This window comes from Sarcophilus harrisii, chromosome 2, assembly GCF_902635505.1.
Source record: "Sarcophilus harrisii chromosome 2, mSarHar1.11, whole genome shotgun sequence".
NCBI classification, from domain to species: domain Eukaryota; kingdom Metazoa; phylum Chordata; class Mammalia; order Dasyuromorphia; family Dasyuridae; genus Sarcophilus; species Sarcophilus harrisii.
In genome coordinates, this window is record NC_045427.1 from 173,084,347 (window position 1) to 173,106,719 (window position 22,373).

Here is a 22,373-nt window from a genome sequence, read left to right on the forward strand (position 1 = left end):
TACCTTATTAAAGCAATAGTTTCTTTAAAAAAACAGTCTCAAGGAAACCATCAGAGGGGCAAACTCTGAGTGAATGTTCTATAATTAGTCATGGCTCAATGTGTTGTGCTACACTGCTTTGTGAGAAGAGCATTAGGTAACAATAATCTATAAAGCTATCTGAAATATGCTGTCTACCAAATAGTGTTGGTAGACACCTGGTTAGCAATATCTCTGAAAAAAAAAACCTACTAAAGTAAATGCATAGATTCAAAAATTGCATATATAATTTAATAAACCAGACAGTTAATTTCTCCATGGAAAAAATATTGGCAATACCATTTTTGTGTTGACAAAACGTTGATAAGATGAACTTTTAGAGCAAAGTGCATTTAAAATATTTTTAATTCAAATAATAGGTAACTGTCCTGAGGAATAAACTGATATTGTCTTAAAAAGTTTAATTCACTTTTAAATCCTATTTCTTTAATGGAGATATACTCTAATGCTGCTCTGTGCATTTACAATCTTTTATTTTTATTCCAAACCAAAGAATATATGTATTTCATTTGAACTAAGGTCACTCTTCAATGTCTCAAAACAAGATGTAGGTTGCAAAGTATTACCAAGGCCCATACTGAAGAAACGCAAAAGCTGTCAATTTAGCCCAACCTAGAAAGGTTTATTGTTCAGGCTAGGTAATACACTGAATGTCCTTCATTCTAGTACCAAGCTAATTTAATTCAGATAGGTTCATCACTAGGTTAGGTGCTGTGTGATGATATTATTTCCTGGCATAACTCTGAAAATTCATGTGCCAAGAGTCAGGCAAAATCACAGATCTGAAAATTCAGGATTTTTAAGCTACTGAGAATATATCACTTGCAGAGAGTTATTTCTCACAGGAGCTTCTCCACAATTTATATTCTTAGCATCCCATATGACTTGTCTAGATTCTTTCATCCAGTAGGGGTAAAATATCGTATTTGAACACAAGTGTTTTGGTCTTCCAGGATAGCTTTCCATCTATTATGCCATTCTATGTAGAAAATGAAAACAAAGCAGTTTTGGGAGGACATATGATAGCACCTGCCCTTATGTGACATTCATGAAAGTTTAAAGAAGCCTTTATCATATATAAAAATACAGATCCTTTTGGGAAGAGGTAATAGATAAATGAGTTCATCAGAACCTTCTTAGGAAGAAAATTTAAAAGGAAATGGGGATCATAGAAGATCAGAGGGAAAATTAGCATCTACCAGAAGTAGGGAACAGTTGAGAAAGGGAAAAAAATCATCTCTGAAAGGAGAATAAGAAGAAATCAAAGACATAGCTACTTCACAAGTTACTCAAAGTCTGTCCTGTCTAAGATAAAGACAAGCAATTCTGATAGAAGAAGGGAAATAAGGTAATATTTAGATTCTGAAGTTCTATCCAGATTCACATTCTTCTCTGAATCTATTGGTATGACCTTGAATTCCCAACTATGGCTTTATGTCTTTGAATTAGCTACTTCACAAGTTACTAAGTCTGTCCTGTATAAGATAAAGACAAGCAATTCTGATAGAAGAAGGGAAATAAGGTAATATTTAGATCCTGAAGTTCTATCCGGACTCACATTCTGCTCCGAATCTATTGGTATGACTTTGAACTCCCAACTATGGCTTTATTGTTTTTGAACTAATCATTGGACCTTTTGGATTCATTACTTATCTGTAAAGTAAAATGATTGCAATTCACCTCCCTATAAGTCAGTTTTCTGATATACAATATGAGCAAGGTAGATGTTGATCTGAATTTCCTTCTATCTCTTAGTCTAATGGATATGAAAATGCTTATAAAATACTTCTTCCTCCTAGCTTGTCAATTCCATGAAAGGGGATACAAATTTTAATTATATCTCTATCCCAGTGCATGGCACAATTCTTTGCACAGTATGCACTTAAAGATTGTTAAATTGATGCATGAATAAATGTATATATATACTCCTTTCTTCTTATCTAGCAGATGAGAGAATGGAAGCTCACAGTCGTCCAAGATCTAATAGATAATGTTATTACAAATACAAAAGTAAATCAAGAAGTTTCCCTTTGCTGATGATGAGACAACCTCAGAAGGCATTCTGTATAATAAGTATTTTTAATATTTATTTGCAAATTTCAAAGGGACAAATCACAGATTTAGAGCTAAAATTTATTTAATTGTTATTTATTCTACTACCTTTGTTTTTCAGATGAGGAAACTGAGGTTCAGAGAAATGGAATGATTTACCCAGTGCTCAGGCCAGCATATGCCTAATTAGGCTTTTATAAAGCTTCTGCTATGTTTTGCTTTCTAAACATTAAATACATCAGTTTTCTTTTTATTAATATGATGATTTTTCAAGAAAATTAAAAAAACCCTCAAGTTTATGGTTATCTGTTATCTATAGAACTCACAGTTAATTAATTAGCATATATCATTTTAAAAATATACTATAGCAGTAGATTTTATTGCTATTATCATGGTAATAGTAGTAACTAGTATTTAACACTTTAAGGTTTTTAAAGAGCTTTAAAAATATTACATAATTTTCTCCTTAAAATAATTCTGGAAGTTATATGCTATTATTATCTGTTTTACAAATTTAAAAATTAAGACAGAGAGAGCCCAAATGCATTGTTCAGTGTTATATAGCTTAGAATTATCTGAAGCTGCATTAGAACTCATCTTCTTGATTCCAAGTACCTAGTACTCTATTTATTATGCGACCTGGCTGTCTGTAATTAAATTACCTTATTACTATTCAACAATGCAGAATTTTTAGATTCCTTTAAGAACAGATGGGCGTTCTATCCAATACTCTTTCTTATGTCTGTAGAAAATAAGCTGCATAATAAATTGGAATTAAACTGTCATCTAACAGTCAACTGACTTTTAAAAAATTACATACTTAGACTTTTTCCATTTTTCATGGAGGGACAGGGTAGGAAATATATAGTAATGTAGACATTCACATAAACATTTTCAAAAGTAGAAGAACAAAATTTTAGGGGAACATTTTTGCCTCTGAAAATATTTGATTCAATTGTGAGCCTTCTTTCAATGAACTGACAAAACAGACATAGAATAGCTTATGTTTGGTACTTAAGATTTAAAAGCATTTGTTATTCAAAAAGGAAGAAGCTTGATAGACATTTATTAAGGTTGTTCAATGAATAAGATACTGTGCTAAATGCTGAGGATATAAAGGCAAAAAAGGTAATAGTCCTCAAAATGAATAAAATCTACAAAACATGCTTTCATACAACATTGTTCTGATATAGTCTGATTTTCCAAAATTAATTAATTCTGATACATAATTCGTTAGTTGATATATTTGTCTAGAAACATTTAAAATTTTGCATTCCTGTCAAATTTTTAAAATACAACATAAAAGGGACAATTAGAAAAAATTTAGAAAAGGCAACAGTCAATGTGGTCTTTTAAAGAAGAGATGCTCTTAGGAGAATCTCATAAACCTTTCTGATAAAGAATGCTACATTTATAATTTAAGTGGATTTTTATGGTGTCCCTTTATGATGGTAATGAAAATAATGCAGAGATGTTGGCCCAACAATATAGTTAGATGAATTTAGAACTGGTTGAATGGTTAAACTTAAAGAACAGACAATAATATCTTTATGTTGATTTGGAAAAATGTACCTAGGACAGGAATCTGTTGTTGGCACTGAGGTTTTAAAAGTATTGCTAACTATGAATGAAATGTTCAATGGGCACAAAGCTGTCCCTCCTTTCTTCCTTTCCTTCCTCCTTCCTTCCTTCTTTCCTTGTTCCTTTTCCTTCCCTCCCTCTTCCTTCTTTCCTTCTGGCCTATCCTCTAGCTGACTACATGGTCTTGAATAACTCATTTCTATTCTCTGGATTTCTTTTCTTATATCTATGAGTTGAAATAGATGATCTTAATGATTCCATTGGGATCTATGATTTTATGTAATTCTACTATATGTTAAGTTGTCTGAGAATCTGTCCAACAAAATTATTTTAGAATCCTCAGATTGTTGAATTTTCCATATCTTTATTAATATATTGCCTTTATTTTCTAAAAGAAATATGGTTACTAATTTTATGATCCATTTCCAAGATATGGAAAACAATATGTGACCATTCAGTGTCTCAAACATTAGCTATATCTGTTCCATGTTTTCGCCTATATTTTATTATCAAGTCCTCTAACATACTGACTTATTTGCCTATAAATATTTTAAATCATTTACTTTTAATTCCTTTTTACCTTATATAGAATCTTCACTCTTTGCCATGCTTTCAATGAAATCCCCATTCTCCAAAGAGTGAACATGAATTTATATATACAAAAGTTAATACTGTAGATAGAAGTTCAGCTATATATCATCACTGTTCACATTAGTTCAGTTTTGTATCAATCAAAAGGTTTCACATCACAATTTTATATGGCATTAGATTTATATAAAATACACAGATTATTACAAAGGGACATACTAGGTGAATTGGGGGCATGTCTACTAATATTCCCTCTTTGTGGAATATATTTTGGCAGCCACAATTGTAATAGGCCTGACATATTTTGATTCTTTCCTGCCATTTCTGTTTAATGGTATATTTAGCTTTATGTTCTTTTTTAATTTGAATTTTATATGCATGGTTGGAGAGTTCAGTTGATTAGAACCATGACTATGAAAGCTTTTTAATCATATATTCTATTTGAAAAAAAAAAAGAAAAAAATCTATCACATTATATTAATTTATGAATCTTTACTCATTTACAAATTATATACATGGAATATTTAATTAATAATTATATACATAATTAAGGTTGCACATTGCTAATCTTTAAAAGAATGAGATGAATGAAATTGATATTTGATCAATATGTAACCTATTAACCATAGGAAGTCATCAGAGTTTATTGAGTGGGAGAGTGATTACATCAATAGTAATGTTTTAGGAAAATCACTCTGGTATCTATATGGAGTACCAAAAGAAGAGAGAAATTTTAAGGGGATAGGGATAGTTTAAAGATTATTTCAGTACTTAACTAATGAAGGACTGAATTTGGGTGGTCAGGTTATGAGCAAAGAATTGTATAACTGAGAAGGATATTGTGGACTAAGCTATAGTAAGACTTGACAATTGATTAAATATAATAACTACTGTCTCCTTCATCTAGTAATCAAAAAGGACAGCAACATAGAGGCTATGAATGACCAGAAAAATGATTGTATCCCATCCTCCAGAATAATAGTTAAGTAAAAATCCTGTCTCACCCAAAATAAAATGATATCAGGTCAGCTCTTATGCACCTTAATTACTCTGAAATTGAAATCCTGCTATAAAAGAGGAACTTTTGCAACTATGTTGTGATTATGGGTAAGAGGCAGTTTACAAATTTCCCAGTATTATAGGCATAATGTATAAAGGTATAATGACCTCCACTTAATTTTTTTTTATTATTGTTTGGATGTTTCTAATTAAAATATTAGTAAGCAAGTAGCAAATCACAAATTCTCTTTTCACTATAACAGTGATTCCAGTGTGTGTACAATGTAATAAAGCTCTTTGAATTCTTTTCATAACAGTCTTGAATCAATGAATTGTAGAGTTGGAAAAATATAAAAGATAATTTATTTTCTTCCTCTCACTTAAAAAATGGAGGTCAAAGAGTTGAAAATGATTCATCCAAGAACAGAAAATATCCTTCATAACTGTTAATATCTAATGCTTTACTATATAAATGAGAAAAAGCAATGTAAAATATTATTATTCACCTGAGGGAGCTCCAGAACACAAAGTTATCACAGAAAAAGTCAGGATTTACATAAAATCTAAACATAGTCAAGAAATATAATAGGGAAAATATATAAATAAATTTTGACATTGAAAATACTGCTAATGGATTGTGAATATAAAAATCAATGTCCATATCTGAATCTCTATGGAGAAAAAGTTCTGGTCTTATAGAAATCCTGAAAAAGGACATGGGTTATCTGGGACTAAGTCTTTATAATCACAATGATGTGCTAGAAAATAATGTTAATATTTTATTTTATTTATTTATTTATTTATTTTTTTATTTAATAGCCTTTTATTTACAGGATATATACATGGGTAACTTGACAGCATTAACAATTGCCAAACCTCTTGTTCCAATTTTTCACTTCTTACCCCCCCCCACCCCCTCCCCTAGATGGCAGGATGACCAGTAGATGTTAAATATATTAAAATATAAATTAGATACACAATAAGTATACATGACCAAAACGTTATTTTGCTGTACAAAAAGAATCAGGCTCTGAAATATTGTACAATTAGCTTGTGAAGGAAATCAAAAATGCAGGTGTGCATAAATATAGGGATTGGGAATTCAATGTAATGGTTTTTAGTCATCTCCCAGAGTTCTTTTTCTGGGCATAGCTAGTTCAGTTCATTACTGCTCCATTAGAAATGATTTGGTTGATCTCGTTGCTGAGGATGGCCTGGTCCATCAGAACTGGTCATCATATAGTATTGTTGTTGAAGTATATAATGATCTCCTGGTCCTGCTCATTTCACTCAGCATCAGTTCGTGTAAGTCTCTCCAGGCCTTTCTGAAATTATCCTGTTGATCATTTCTTACAGAACAGTAATATTCCATAATTTTCATATACCACAATTTATTCAGCCATTCTCCAACTGATGGACATCCATTCAGTTTCCAGTTTTTAGCCACTACAAAAAGGGCTGCCACAAATAATGTTAATATTTTAATGTAATTTATAAAATATTGTTATTATTATTGTCATAACAAAATCATGTCTGGAGGATGTTATAATATGCTTGGGGGGAAAATCTGTTTAAATGTCTATTTCAAGATGCATATCATAGACACTGGGTGATTGTTAAACAGTATTCCCAAAATAACTTGTTTCATTAATGGGAGAAAGCTAATCAGTTGGCATATTCTTGGAAAAATTGTTTAGAATAGATTTTCATGGAAAAAATTCTTTTATTTTAAGCACTTCTATTAGAGAGCAGTTTTTTTTTATTCCCAATGGAATTTTTAAAAAATAGAGTACATAGTGATATCTGAAGTTTATTAAACCACCTTAATATGATGATATTCATTTGGTGGTTTTAGAGAAAATAACCTTTGTGATAACTGTGATATAGGCAATGATACATCTGAATATACTCACCATCCTTTCACTGTGTAGGCCTCTAAGGAGAATATATTACAAACTCTAATAAATGAAAGTGCTTCACAGACACATATTTTTGCTTTTGATTTTATTTGTAAGTGACATAAAATCTCATAGTATTGGATAATGCCTTTACAAATTCAGCTTAAATGTTGTAAGGAAATTTTTGTAGTACAATGAACCATAAATACCCCTGGGAGAAACAAAAGTATCAATGGCAATGTGTTAGTCTTAGAAACAAAAACACAATAAAACAGATGTGGTATAGTGCTGATTGAAAACATTCTAACTTTAGAGTATCAAGAATATAGTTTCTACTCCTGGCACTGTCACTCATAACAGTAGACAGTTGGTCCTAAACAACATCAATTAAATGTTTTATCCTCAAGTTCCACATGTATGAAATGAGGAATTCAGACAAGATGGCCTTTGAAGTTTCCTCTGATTCTAAATCTATGGAAGTGTAACTGAGCTATTGTAAAAGATGTATTATAAGTGAAAAAGAATTTACTACTGCTAGTTTCATTGACTGTAGTCCAGTAATTTTACATTTGTTCATTCCCCTATGATTCTTCAGTACCCTTAAATATGTGTGGTGATGGTGGTGACAAGGGAAGCTGAAAGTGTTTAATCTCTGTCATTGCCTCCCATTGGTCAATAACACTCACTCATTTTATAGGTTCCCTGAAGCCCAATTCAATTCATTTAACAGTCAGAGAAACTTTATGAAAGAATATTAAATTCAAAACTATAATAATATATAAATATCCTCCCCAAAGCATATGAAGCATAAAAATGCTTAAAATACTCAGAAGGGACCAGGTCAATAGTTTAGCTCATTTCCTATAATAGACAATATTCCTACCAAGTTTCATGTTCAGAACTTCCCCTGTGCTTTCATCTGAAACCATGGCTTCTTTAGACTTTTCTACTGGCCTTCCGGATTATCAACAACATCTGATCTGTTATCCCGCTGCCAAGAAAACTATGGCTTGAGCTTCTATGTTTTCAGACTCAAGCTAAAATTGTGTTTAGAACTGAAAAATCACACAGAAACAAACCCTAAATGGGGAATGAAGGGAGATACACCCTTCCCCCATACTCTATTCAGTACATGATGCCCAAGGTTCACGTGAATAGGACTTTCATGCCACTAAACACTAGAGAGAAACAGAGACAGAGAGACAGAGAAAGAGGGTCAAAGAAAGAGAGAGGTGGAAGAAACAGACACACAGAGAGAACTTCCCTATTTCTTGATTTCCTAGAATGAGCACTGCATTGTACTTCTCTGGATAGAATGCCTTATTCTGAAAATGTTTTTGATTCAGCTTCATTTTTTCATCTGAGTTATTTGTCTCATATTGGAACAAGATAAAGTACATTTCCCTTTTGTCTTCCAAGTTGAATTTTATGCCAGTAAACATTTATCTCTTTTAATTTAAAATGGACAAAACTGGATAATGGACTGGAAATGGCAAACTTGGCCATTTATATGTTAATCAAAAATGGGAAGTTATAGGTATTTCAGTGGTGTTCTAAAAGGGGAAAATTAGCAATAAAAATATACATAAAACAGAAAATCTCACATGATTGCTGGGGATGAGGTGCATTTGTCAGACAATATTTATGTGGTTCTAAAAATATGAAGAAACTATAGTCTTATTGTCTGATGTTCATATTTTCAAAAAATACCTAAAGCAAAAATTGAGGGAAAAATATGTCTATTTTTTTCACCTATAGATGCATTCTTTGAGGGAGGAAAGAAGAAAGAGAGACATAGACAGAGACAGAGAAACACACACACACACAGAAAGAGAAAGAGAGAGAGAAACACATACACACATAGAGACAGAGACACAGAGAAAGATAGAGAGAGAGAGACAGAGGGAGAAACAGAGGAAGGAAGGGAGAAATGTAGAGACAGGAAGGAGGGAGGGAAGGAAGGAGGGAGAAGAGAAAAAATACAAGTTTTATATAAAATGCATGACAATTTGAGATATTTTATTTAATATCAACGAATACATACTAGTTGGATATATTTGACTGTGGAAAATAGAACTGATATTTTTGTTCATTTTCTAATGTGAACATTTTGTAAAGTTGAAGGACTCATAATGGGAAAAAATACTTTCATTGAATAGACCTTAAAATTATTACAAGGAAATTAATTTTCCATCTATTTGTTCTTTCCTTGAATACTCACATACTAACACTCATATTTATTGCCTTTTCTTGTAAAAGTATCACTCAAATTCATCTCCCTCATTTTTTTCAGACATCAAGGCTATTCAATTTTAAATATAAAACATCTCCTAAAGGTCCTTTATTTAATTTCCCTGCCTCTGATGTTCCCTCTTTTAAGTTCATCACATAGGCATATATATGCATATATGTACATATATACACACAGACACACACATATATATTATATGCATGTACATGTTTAAAATGATGACGCATCCCCACATCCCACACCATGTAAATTCTAAGACAATACAAACTTTATCTTGTATTCTTATTGTATTCATTTATATATTGTGTGTGTGTGGTGTGTGTGTTTGTGTATCTTGTGTTCCTGTCTCCAAATTGTTGTTACATAGTTGGCACATAAATACTTGTGTATTGAACAGAATTTAATGATTGTCTCTGGTCTAAACACGTTTTTGATCACATACATGTATCTGTAATTTTTGACCATTTTCTTTATATATTATGTTTGTATTAATAAACTAAATAATACATACCCATTAACACATACAAGAGATAATTTGAAGGATGGAATATAATGTTTTATCTTGGAATTAAAGGAGAGGTATTTCATTTTATTGAAAAAGTGAGTGACTTGATCAAACTTGCACTTTAGAAAATTCATTTTAGTAGCTGCATTGAGGGTAGCTTTGATTGGGAGAGATAAGGAAGAGTTTATTAGGAGTCTGATGCAATTGTCCAGATGAAAGGTGATAAAAGTTGGATTTCAATTGGTAGTTGTGTGCGTGGAGAGAAGAGCCAGATATAAGAAATATCATAAATAATTGGCAAGGTTTTTGATAGCCAATCAGGTATTTTGGGGAAAGAATTTTGCATTGTCAATAATTCCAAGATTCTAAACCTATTTACACCCAGTGAAATATAGGAAGTTTGGAATACAAGTTGGTTTTGGGGGAAAAAAAAGACAATGTAATGATGTAAATATGCAATGTGATGTATAGAGGGCAAATCATGGAGTCAGGAAAACCTACATTTGAATTTCACTTCAAATATTTAGTAAGTGTGGGTGTTGGCAGGTCATTTAAATTTTTTAGCCATTTTCCTCATCTATATAATGAAAAAAATAACAATATGTACTACACAGATTTATTGAGAGGTTAAAATAACATGAACATCTACAAAGCAATTTGCAATCCTTAAAACACTATATACTTGCAAGCTGTTGTTATTAATACTAATGACCTCTACATTGCTGGTCACAGCAAAATGAGGAAATGTTAGTGATTACAGATTGAAATGTTTTGCTCAATTAAGTGTCTCTTTGGCTGCCACAATGAAGTGGGAGGACATTATCAATGCATCTTTTCATACTTTGATTTACCCATTAAGTCCAGGCCATGTTTGTCTTGGGTCAATCCAGACAATCCCATTTAGGAGATTATCATATTATCATAGATGACTTTGCTGTGTGGAGAAAATATTAACTTTAAAGGTTCCCTAAACTGAGTTTCTCTGATTAATGGATTTATATGTAAGCATTTTGAAAAGAATTCAAAAAATTCAAAGGAATCCATTTTTAATTAGGAAAGACTTTTTGATGCTTCCATGTGATACAATGTAAGTGATGTGATATATTATTTTATAGGCTAGAACTCAAGTAATTAGCAATAAGCCATTGCATTTATTATAGTTTTTTTTATATATTTTCTCAAAAGGAATTTGTTTTTTCTGGATTGCATTAAACCTATCACTTTTCTAAAATGAAATCTTAATTTATCTGATTCATATTGTATTCATCATTGCTTCCCCCTTCATTGTCATACATTTTTTAGGATGGAATATGTAAACTTTCAGATTTGAAAAATTGAGCTATGAACTGCATTGTGACTTCTAAGTATGAATGTGGCTAAAGAGATCAAAATATAATTCATTTTACATTGATTATAGTGAGTGCCTATTTTGACTAATGGCCTTGGCTGCTGCTTCCAGATCCTGCTGGCCGTCAATAGCTTGGTATATTTATCTCATGAGAAACACAAAGTTTTGGCTCAAATTCAGCCACCCCATTGATCTGTCTGCTGCTATGATTGCTTCTGAGCAGTTAGTGACTGTTTCTATGGCTTCAGGTTGTGCTTCTTAAGTGTGGCTTTTGTTCTCATCCTTCAACAATTGGCTTGGCATTGGAATTTCATTTTTTTTTTTTTTTTATTTCAAAGATCAATGAAATAAAGACATGCAAACAGCAACATGGCTTGAATGCTGCTAGACTGACTGAATCTCAGGCCCTATCCTTTCATTTAATATAATCACCTAAGCTAAGTCCTTAGAAGATCTTGGTTTAAATTCTGTTACTATCATTTACTTCTGTGATCTAAGTCAAATCATTATCCTTTCTAGGAAACAGTTTACTTACTTGGATTTCAAATGAGATCATTGGTATAGTGGTCTGTAAGATATTTTGTTAGGATAATTCTTATGAACTTATTTAACAGGAGTAACCTTAAAAGAAATTGTTAATATAAGGAATGAGCTAGTTTATTCTGGTGAGCTTCACTTTTAAGCTTTAAATCTTTCCTAATTTCCTGATTCTTAACTTTGCACATGAATTTAAAGATATGGCAGAATCCTCAAGAAAGTTATAATGATAACCAACATCAGAAATGGTATAGTAGAAAAAACACACTAAATTTCAAATTCAAAGTTATAATGAGATTTCTCATTTGTAAACAGGTTTCTTTTATGAGATCAAGGATTGGATTTTGAAAATTTAGACAAAACCATGAAAACAAAACAAAACAAAAAAACCTAAAGTACCCTAGGATGCATTTAAAACTGACTTTCCAATGGGTTTTCTAAAAGGAGAAACATTAATTAATACACACACACACACGCAGACACACAGACACAAAATGATTCCTTTAAACAGACACATTTTTTCCCTCTTTCTCTGTTCTCTTCCTCCTTTACTTTTGGATCCCCTGACCAGGTTGGAATACAGTCTCAAATATTTATGAGATATAAGACAACGAGTAGTACCTCCACTTCAATGAACATCCTATTCTTTATATGTAATAATAGAGAAAAAAATTACCCCAATATCTACCTCACATTTTGTATCTATCTATTGAATGACATAATATTAATCCTATATAAACAAGACAATCACAATGGCATAGATTCTGAGTTGAAAGATTTAATTCAAAGAGTTCTCTGAATCCATGGAAGTAATAGTAGCAAAAAACCATCATGACTTCATGAGCAGTTTATTCTAAACTAAGCTTATTTCATTTTGGTGAGACACCAATCATGAGTTATTAAGCAAAAAGAACAGGATAATTTTTGCAATCATTTACCTAGATTTTAGCACATGATTTGGTATTGTTTTTATTAATAAGTAGAACAGAAATCTAATATCCTAAAACTAATAAGGAATTGCCTAAGAAGTCAATCTCAAAGATTAGTTATTAATGTTTTTGAGAAAAGGATTTTGTTCCTAGGTTTCTGATCTTTTACAATTCAAGAGTTATTAGTGGTTTGAATGAAGACATAGTTGACATTCCTGCCAAATGTTATCAAATGCAGGTTACACACAGCCAATTATGCAGTCAATAAGCTTTTATCAAACACCTATGTATCAAATGGTTTATAATGCACAAGGTTGCAAAGAAAGTCAACTCAGGAAGTATTTATTAAATGCTTATTATGTGACAGACAATTTGCTAAGTGCAGGGGATACAAAGAAAAAAACAAAATAAAATTTTCATTCTCCAAGATCCAAAAAGAAAGAAAATATGCAAACAGATAGATAAAATGTAAGATATGTAAAAATAATCTCAGAAGAGAAGACATTAGAAACTGTGATATAAGGAAAGAGAGTCTGTTGAAGGTGGTGTTTGATCTGAGTTGTAAAGGAATCAAGAGAAACTGAAAGGCAGAGGCTGGAAAAGAAAACATTCCAAACAGAAGCTAGCCATTGAAAAATCATGGAAATAGATGATATTGTGCAACATTTACATAGCAAATAGAAATACAGCAAATTATTCAAGGCAGCAAGCTCACAGAGAATGTGGAAGAGAGTAAAATTTAGGAAAGCTAGAAATGTCCTAAAGTACTAGATTACAATGAGCATTAAATGCCAAACAAAAGACAATATGTGATCCTTGAGATAATAGGGAGTCATAGACATTTCTATTCTTTAGGAAAATTACTTTGGTAGATGAATAGGAAATTTGAGGCTACATTTGAAAAGGAAAACTAAAAAGATGGCTGGTGCAATGAAACAAAACTGAGAGGGATAGGTAATACATTGGTTGAAAGAATAAGAATCCAAATAAATTCTGACTAGCTAAAAAGTTATTTATTACTTTCATAATCTAAAGGCAAAAAAAAAAAGCCTTTAATGCATAGCATTCTAGTTCTTAGAGGAAAAATAAACTTTATATGGCAGAAAAATTTATATATGGACAGGAAGTATTAATGAGAAATTAACCTGGGTTTTTGTTTATATAATTGATGTATGTACTACTGCTGTAGTGTATGTTAATTATACCTTTGTTAAAAGAGCAAAATTGAACATGAACAAAAGGTTATTTTTTGTATATGAATAAATGGAGCCTACCAAAAAAATTTCACATTTCTGTACATGGTTTAAATTAGACTATTATTAATTATAACATAGCTGTGAGTGATGAGGATTATATGCCATTCTGGTCTGATTACATCTGAATACTTCCAGTCAATTCTCACAAACTCATAAACTGCAGCTGGATTGCTGTTTTGGATTAGTGAAATAACTTATGATTTTCCATACTGAAAGTTACCTATACTAGTGAAATAACTCTTTTATACAAAAAAAGTTCCAAACAAAAAATAAATATTGATCTGAAAAATTTGAACTGATTTCACTGGAATTAGAAACATGTTACATTCAGGAATAAAATTGTCTGTCATCAAGGATGTTAATTTACTGTGAACTCTTATTTATTAATGACAATAATTATTATTGAATTTATTTACTTATTATTTTAACATGAGAGTCATGACTTTGTCATAATTCTGATACTTTCTCATGGAATCAAGATGACTTATACTTTCAATGGGGTCCTAGCAACAGATTGAATATACTTTATAAATGGCTAATTTACTTGAGTATTCCAAAACTTAGCAGCAGTCAGGTAGACACATTTTGTTTGTCTAAGGCAACACATGAAATAAAATAGTATGATGTTTATTATCCAATACACTGTAGACTTCTCTGTCTTAATTTCATAAGCATTAAAATAATAATTAATCAGACACATTGTTTCACCAAGCAAACACTGCAATTCCATCTCTGATACTTGCATTTTTGTCAGCTGGTTCAGTCATGTCCAACTCTTCATGATGCCATTTGAGTTTTTATTGGAAAAGATACTAAAGTACTTTTCCATTTCCTTCTCTACCTCATTTTACATATGAGGAGAGTTAAATGACTTGCCCAGGGTCATATAGCTAGAAAATATTAGAACCTGGATTTGAATTCGGAAAGATGACCCTTGACATCTCCATGCATGACATTCTATCCACTATTTCCTCATTGTCCATGAAATAGGAAGTCATTACAATGAAACCACAGGTCAAATCCTTGTCCTCAGAGAAATAAGTAATATTTAAACAAACAAAAAGCTCATGTAATACAAATGAAAGAGAAAATAGCTTTAGAATCAGAATGCCCAGACCCAAATCCTACACCCAAATATGGCATTTATTATAACTTTTCCTTTTTCTTTATAACTATAACTATATATAAACATTTTATACACACACACACACACACACACACGGAGAGAGAGAGAGAGAGAAATAAACTTTTTGGTGACAATTACACTTTAACTTTAAAGTTAAATTTTATAATTCAGATAAACATTGTAGAATTACAAGTTTCATAAGGGATTTTTATTATCTCTTTTAAAGTCCGCAAAGTATTGATCCTTATTACTAGATAGCTGAGGATATAATCTACTTTGAGCTCAATATTCGGCATAACTATAAAAATAACCCGTTTAGCCCTAAGTTTTATAATCATCTGATTTTTATGTGGACAAAACATTACCAAATATGAATCACATTTACATAAACCAAACTTTAAAATCAATTTTATTAATTAAAAATCAATTTATTATTTAATAAATCAAATTTATTAATCAAATGTATTAATGAGATTGGTATGGGGATGAAAATACAGGGGATCAAAGATTAAAGATATCTTTTAGTGATATGGTTTATTATTTAATCCTCATAGCCATAACTCTATCCACATAAATCCTTTTTTCTTCTTAGAATTTCCCTGACAATTGTTTTTGTTTTCTTTTCTTTAAACATAAATACTTACTTTTCAGAATTGTTATATTTCTGACACTGATTTGGGTATCTTGGTTGGTACAGCACAGCAAAATATTTTGGATGTTTCTAAATGCAATTCATTCTAGCAATTTGAAGAGAGATGGCAGCAGAAATAAACTTGTTCAATTTAGAATCTCATGCTTATTGCAGAGTGAACATGTACATAGAAAATAGAAGGAATGCCACAAATCATTTCTCAGTTACCTAACAATCATTCGTCTCTGGCAGGTGTGCTCTGTCATTTTACCCTGATAGCTAGATGTGAGAAGGGAATTGCTTTTCTTTCAGTAAAAGATACAACTAATGAGATTCTACAGGACATGAGGGATATAACTAGAAAAAGATAGAAAGATAGGGACATGTTCAGAGGGACATTAACTGCACTTATTCATTGACAAAAACATTGATTTCTTGCTATTACCGTTGTTCCCTTTTCTTCACTAACTTTTTTTCTCTGGCTCATTCATTCATTCATTCATTTATTGGGCACACAGTCAACAGACAATAAAAGAAAGCAAAAACAAAAATTAAAAATAAAAAGACCAAAAATAGAGGATCAAACAGCTTGAAAGGGGCTTTAGAGAACATCTATTCTAAGATTTGCCTTCTTTTGAATGTATCCTACAGGACATCTGCATATGCTGGATAGAACTCTGAGTCCAGAAGTAGACAAGTTGTAAAATAAAATTGAATCTCAGGTACTTTTTAGCTGTGAGACCCTGGGCAAGTCATTTAACCATAATAATATTACTCATCACACAGGATGATTACAAGAAACAAATGAAATATTTGTTTTTTTAAAAAGTGTTTGGCATGCTGATACAAGGAAGATGCTATATACATACTTATTCCCTTTCTTCTTTTTTGCCTTCCTTTGCAATATTCCTCACTTCTGCAATATCCCTAACTTGTCAAACCTAATAATTTTAAAGTGTTAAAAATAATTTTCACCATTATGTCATATCTTTTCATAAATTCTAAATAAAATACTTTCTGAGCACCAAGGTAGCCCTTCTCTGCTCAATTTGGTTGCTACAGAAATTGTCAGGAATTGTGCCAGTTTATGGAGATACCCTGTAAGGTCACATATAATGTGGGTGGAGGATGGGGGAGGGTGATGAAGAAAGGGAAAAAGTATAAAATATAAGCAATCCATATTAAGATTCATGTGTTCATATTTTGTCACTTTCAAAAGATGAAACAATTACTGACAGACAGATAAAATCCCATAATCAATGAAGTATCTGTTTCAATATGACATATATTGTAAGTTTATTGGAAGTATGCCTTTGTATATGTGAATTGAGTGGTTAGCATTATGTGAAAGTTATTCTAGGTTTACCATTCATATGGACTTTTAAAGTTGAAAGGAAGCATAGATACAAATGAGTAGTCTCCCATTCAGTGAAGACATGTCTTCTAAGGCATCCCTAATAAAAGATCATCCAGTTTTTGCTTGAATATTTCTTGCTATTGGGAATTGGGGAATATCATATCATGAGACAGTCTATTATATTGTTGGACATTTTAAACAGTGATTTTTTTTTATTCTGAGATAAAACTTGCCTCTCTGTAATCCATTTGTTCTAATATTATATTTTGGAGAAACTGGAAAAGTCTGTTCTTCTACCAGAAATTTATCCAAATATTAGAAACATTTAAAATTTCTCCTTTATCTTTATTAAGACAAAAAAAAAACTTCAAATTTTTCAGTGGCCCAAGGGATGATATAATTTTCAGAACTTGAAATATCCTGAGTAATCAACTGCATTTTCTTATAATTGGGAAGTTGGGAGAATCCAATTTGTTCTAAATGTTAAGACTTTTTCAATTACATTGAGATTAAATATATCTCTCTACAAATTCCACTTAATAATTATAGAAAAATTCTAATATTCTATAGAAAAAAGAAACTTCTTCCACCTGATATCCCTTGTAGGATACATGGAATTAACAATCAGCTTTCCAGGTGGGAAAATGTATATACACTTTTAAATTTAATCTACATTATCAATATTTTCTATCACTTTCTTAAGTTTTATAAGTAAACAAAAGAGTAAAACAACTCCTGTTTTGTAGTATTTAATAATGTCCAAAAATATTCATAAAATTCATGAATTGTCACTACTAACCCTTGCTTGTAATAATTAGAGTAGATATGATTTCAAATCTGTCTTCTTTTTTCCATAAACATTAACCCTTCCTTTAATCTTTGTTTGATATTATTAAAAGGATCTTTCACTTTCTAATTGGGATACACTTCATAATATATTGGTGAGCTTCCTATAAAGTAGCACCAAAATCTGATGAAAATATTCCAGATAGAGTCAAAAGAGTCCAGAGATCAATGAAGCTCTTACTTGCTAAGTCCTAGACTCTTTGATTTACCTAATGAAATCTACACTAACTTGAAATTTTTAGCTGATATGTTCTATTGTTTGTGAAATCAAAAGGTGAGTAGAATGGAAGACAAATCAGAGGTCATCTAGTCCAATACTATAATTGAGTCTTGTCCCTCAACATCCCCAGACCATTTTTTTCTATCATAAATTATACTAATTAATTAGATTTTTTTAAACATTTTAAACACATAGGGATTTAAATTTAGTTTTTACTAAATTTTATCATACTAGTTTTGCTACATTATTACAACTAAATGATGAATATTTTTGTGGAGGGGAGGATGTTGACTATATTGCAAAACATCTCCCAATTTCACATTGTTATTAAACTTTATAAACTTTATGAGGAAAAAGGAAAAGAGGGAGGAAGGAAGGGAGGGAGGGAGGTCAAGGAAGCAAGGTTCAGAGAGAAGGAAGGGAGGGAGGCAGGGGGTAAGGAGAAAGAAGAAACATGTAATTTTATTTTTGGCATTTATTTGGCATTTATTTCTGGCATTTTCATTTTTGTTAGACATTTATCATTGTCATTGTCTTTATTAATCCATTGTTAGATTACATTAGAACATAATAAGCCTTGTTGGATGGTTTTAATTCATTGATTCTTCTACTTGGAGCAACTATAATAAATATATAGTACATTAACTATATTAACAAGCCAGAATTGTTCTACTGGGGTATTAGTCTTAAAGTAAGTTTCTTTCAGCATCATCTCTATCCTCAGCATATTCTCTAGGTATTCTGTTCTGATTCAGAATCCAGAGGTAAAATTGATCAAATCTTGCCTGTGATTATTAAAGCTTACTGTGGAATAGAGATAAAGCTCTTATCTTGGGAAGGGATTTACTTCGAGAAGACAAAATACTTTTTTTTTTTTTCTGGAAGAGAAATTTAAGATAGCCTATGCCCTCCATAACATCACCCCAAACTTTGAAGACAACTCATGTCAGAAATAGACACTAAAATCAAGCTTCTGAGGTTTACTCTGAACTTTGTTGGCTTTTATTTTAGCATACTATTGAAACAGTTTTAGTTATCTGGTTTCTCTAATTGTAACAGTAAAGAATGCATAAATTAAAAGAGGGCATAAGTTATGGTCAAACAGAATTACAAGAAAAATGAGAGGTCATTGATTGACAATGAAAAGTACTGAAGAAAAAATCTTGAAGGAGGAGAAGGGGGAAAATAAGGAAGTACAAGTAGGGAGAAGGAAGAGAAGGAAATAGTATTTATAATTATTACTTTAAGTATTCATTCAGGAAAGTTTACATGAATCTGTTGTTTTTAAAAAAACATTCAAGATTATAATGTATTTAAGAGTATTTCCTTCCAAATATATATATATATATATATATATATATATATATATATATATATGGTTCAGAAAATAACCTTTTGTCAATTACAAAGCAAATCATCACCATTAACCGAGTGAACTTCAGCGCCCTTCTCTTCCTCTCAATTTTCACACCCATAATATGATGAAATTAGATTAGATAACATCCATATCCATGGTTCAATAATTATTTACACAGTGATATAACATATATATATATATATATATATATATATATATATATATATATATATATATATATATATACCAACAGACCAGGTGAGAATTCTAGATTACAAGTTACTTCATTAATAAATATGATTTCCTAATTGTCATTCTTATATATTTTTTTTCCTCATTAGATTATCTGGATTTCAGCTGCCATCATCCATCGTGAGCACAGGCTCTATACTTACTCTCTGGTTCACTACAGACTTTGCTGTGAGTGCTCAAGGTTTTAAAGCCCTTTATGAAGGTAAGTTATTTAATTTTTCTTTGCTTTTCTTTTTTGTTTTTAGTGAAAAAATATTGTTAAGGCATTGTTGGATTTTGATTTGATTGATAAATATGGTTTTGGTTCTGAAGCCCCCAGTGCTTGCCTGATGAATATCACTTTATATTAATGTTATAAAACTAGAAATAATCATCAGTTATTTTATATAACTTACCAAGACGACAACATGTGGCTGTTTTGCTTTCCCCTCAAATGTTTGGATTACTTACCATAAAACCTATTTTTATACTATCCAGATTTTTATTTCTTTCAAGAAAAAAAAAATCTGGATTTAGCGGCTTGTATTTTTAGAAGTGCAATGTGGTATTTTCAGAACTTTTGAATACTAAATAAGAGCACACCTGGTGTGTGAAATGAGATCTTTTAAAAAATAATTTAAAAGCATTTTCTTGATAATGTTGAGGACGACTGCTTGAGTTTGGAATGCTTAGCTAAAGGAGAATGTCATTTGGACTTGTGTTCTGTTAAAGTTGAAGTTTGAATTGAAAAAATGGTATTGCTGATGACTTGGGCTGTGCTTTTTTTTTTTTTTTCTTGGACTTTCTGTTTTTAGTGATTTTGTTCTTAGACGATTAGGGAGATATATAGAAATGATTCTGCCCCTTGGTGACTAATCAAACAAATGAACACTCTCTGATTAAAGTTTAGCATCTGCTAAACCAAATCATTAATGTGACTGATGTTTGTATTATGTAAGGAAATATTCATTTTATAATTAAATAGGCACTTAAGACATCAGGTGTACAAAAAACATGTTTTCCTGACCATTAGAATTGTATTTCATAAATTTTGAAATTATTTTTCTATTTTCATTGATGGCATATATATGCATAGTTTATTAATGTCAAAATATATGTATATGTAAATATGTAGAGAGATGATAGATGAATACACTAATTTTTCCTCTCAGTTTTGTGTCAAATTGTATTTTTGTTCAAATCATTCTGACATAGTAAGATAACTTTAAACTAAAACTCATACATTCAACTTTCTTAATACAAATTTTCTAATGACTATTCAAATGACAATTTTTAAAATGTGGAATGCTCCTGTTATACAGGCTATAAGCTATGTTCAATGGAAATCGCAGTGAGACTGATTTAGAAAATATTTTCTTGAGTTAGCCCAAACTACTCTCTTTTAGGTATAGCTTAATGTCATGTAATCATCCTTGGAGGGCATTGATAACATTTGAAATCATTCAGTAGAAGAAATAATTTAATATAGGACCTAGTTTACAAGAAGAAATAGATAAAATAGAAATTACCAGATGGACTGCATCTTCTCACCTAGAAGCTGTACCCTGTTGTTGCCCTGATTTTCACCTTCCTCCCACCAGATTTTCTTCACATTTTTACTACTTTCCCTGAATACAATTGCAAGAAAAAAAATCTAATTACAGTTCCAGATATCCCTATGCTTGCATCTGAAGATAATGACCTGAAAGGGTTAATCTTCTTTAAATACCTTGCTGACAACCAGAGAATAATATCATGCTTACTTTGAGATTAATGGTTACTGTTGAGTTTCAGATTTGGTTATATTCATCCACTACTTTCTCCAAGCACTAAATTTGTGTAATACCTTTATCAATTAATATCACTAAACTCTCTCCAAGGCATCCAACATGTAATGGTTGGCCGTAAAATGTCCTTTTCCATATTGTTCAAAGGAAAAGAAGAGCTAATGAATTGGTGGAAACCTGTGCCATTCCCCATTAGTCCACTTAAAACACTCAACTGACTAAGGCACAATGCATATATTAGGCTTTTTTTATTCCTTATTTTAGAAATTGGGTAGCATAGATAAAACACTGGGGATACCGTATGAATATTGTTGTGCTTATGGTGCAAGGAAGGTTGAAGAATAACATATATTGAGCACAAGCATCTTATGACTTTGCAAAAGTCCTGACTCTTCTATAGATCTGAAATAAAATATGTGTATATTAGTTTTGTCAATACATGTTGGGGGAGAAACGTTGTAATGTGTTATAAATTGTTTTAGTAAATGTGTAGCCATATTTTAATAGAAGTGAAATAGAGTTATGGAATTGAAATTCAAATTCTGAATTAGACACTTAATGGTTATATGACTGTTTTGTTACTTAGCTTTTCTCAACCTCAGTATCTTCAGGTGAAAAATGGGAATAATAAAAACAATACCTGATGATTAGTTCTAAAGATGAAGAAAATATTTATTAGGTAAATTGTAAATGTGAAATCTTAACTATTATTATTTAACCTCTTAATCTCAGGCAATTGTCTAATCATCATATGAATCCTTATAAGCTACAGATCTTTATTGTATAGTACTGTGTATATGTTCTACAGTATATCATATTTATCAATATAATCTGT

At 31.0% G+C, this 22,373-nt stretch overlaps 1 protein-coding gene across 2 annotated transcripts in view; it reads left to right on the forward strand.

The window, feature by feature from the left end:
* The window catches only part of CSMD1 (CUB and Sushi multiple domains 1), a 2,563,917-nt gene that overhangs the window by 702,129 nt on the left and 1,839,415 nt on the right, over nt 1-22,373 (forward strand). For both annotated transcript variants that reach the window (XM_031949178.1, XM_031949179.1), the window contains exon 3: nt 19,862-19,974. In XM_031949178.1, coding sequence (XP_031805038.1) covers nt 19,862-19,974 — 113 coding nt within the window. The remainder of the gene's footprint in view (nt 1-19,861; nt 19,975-22,373) is intronic.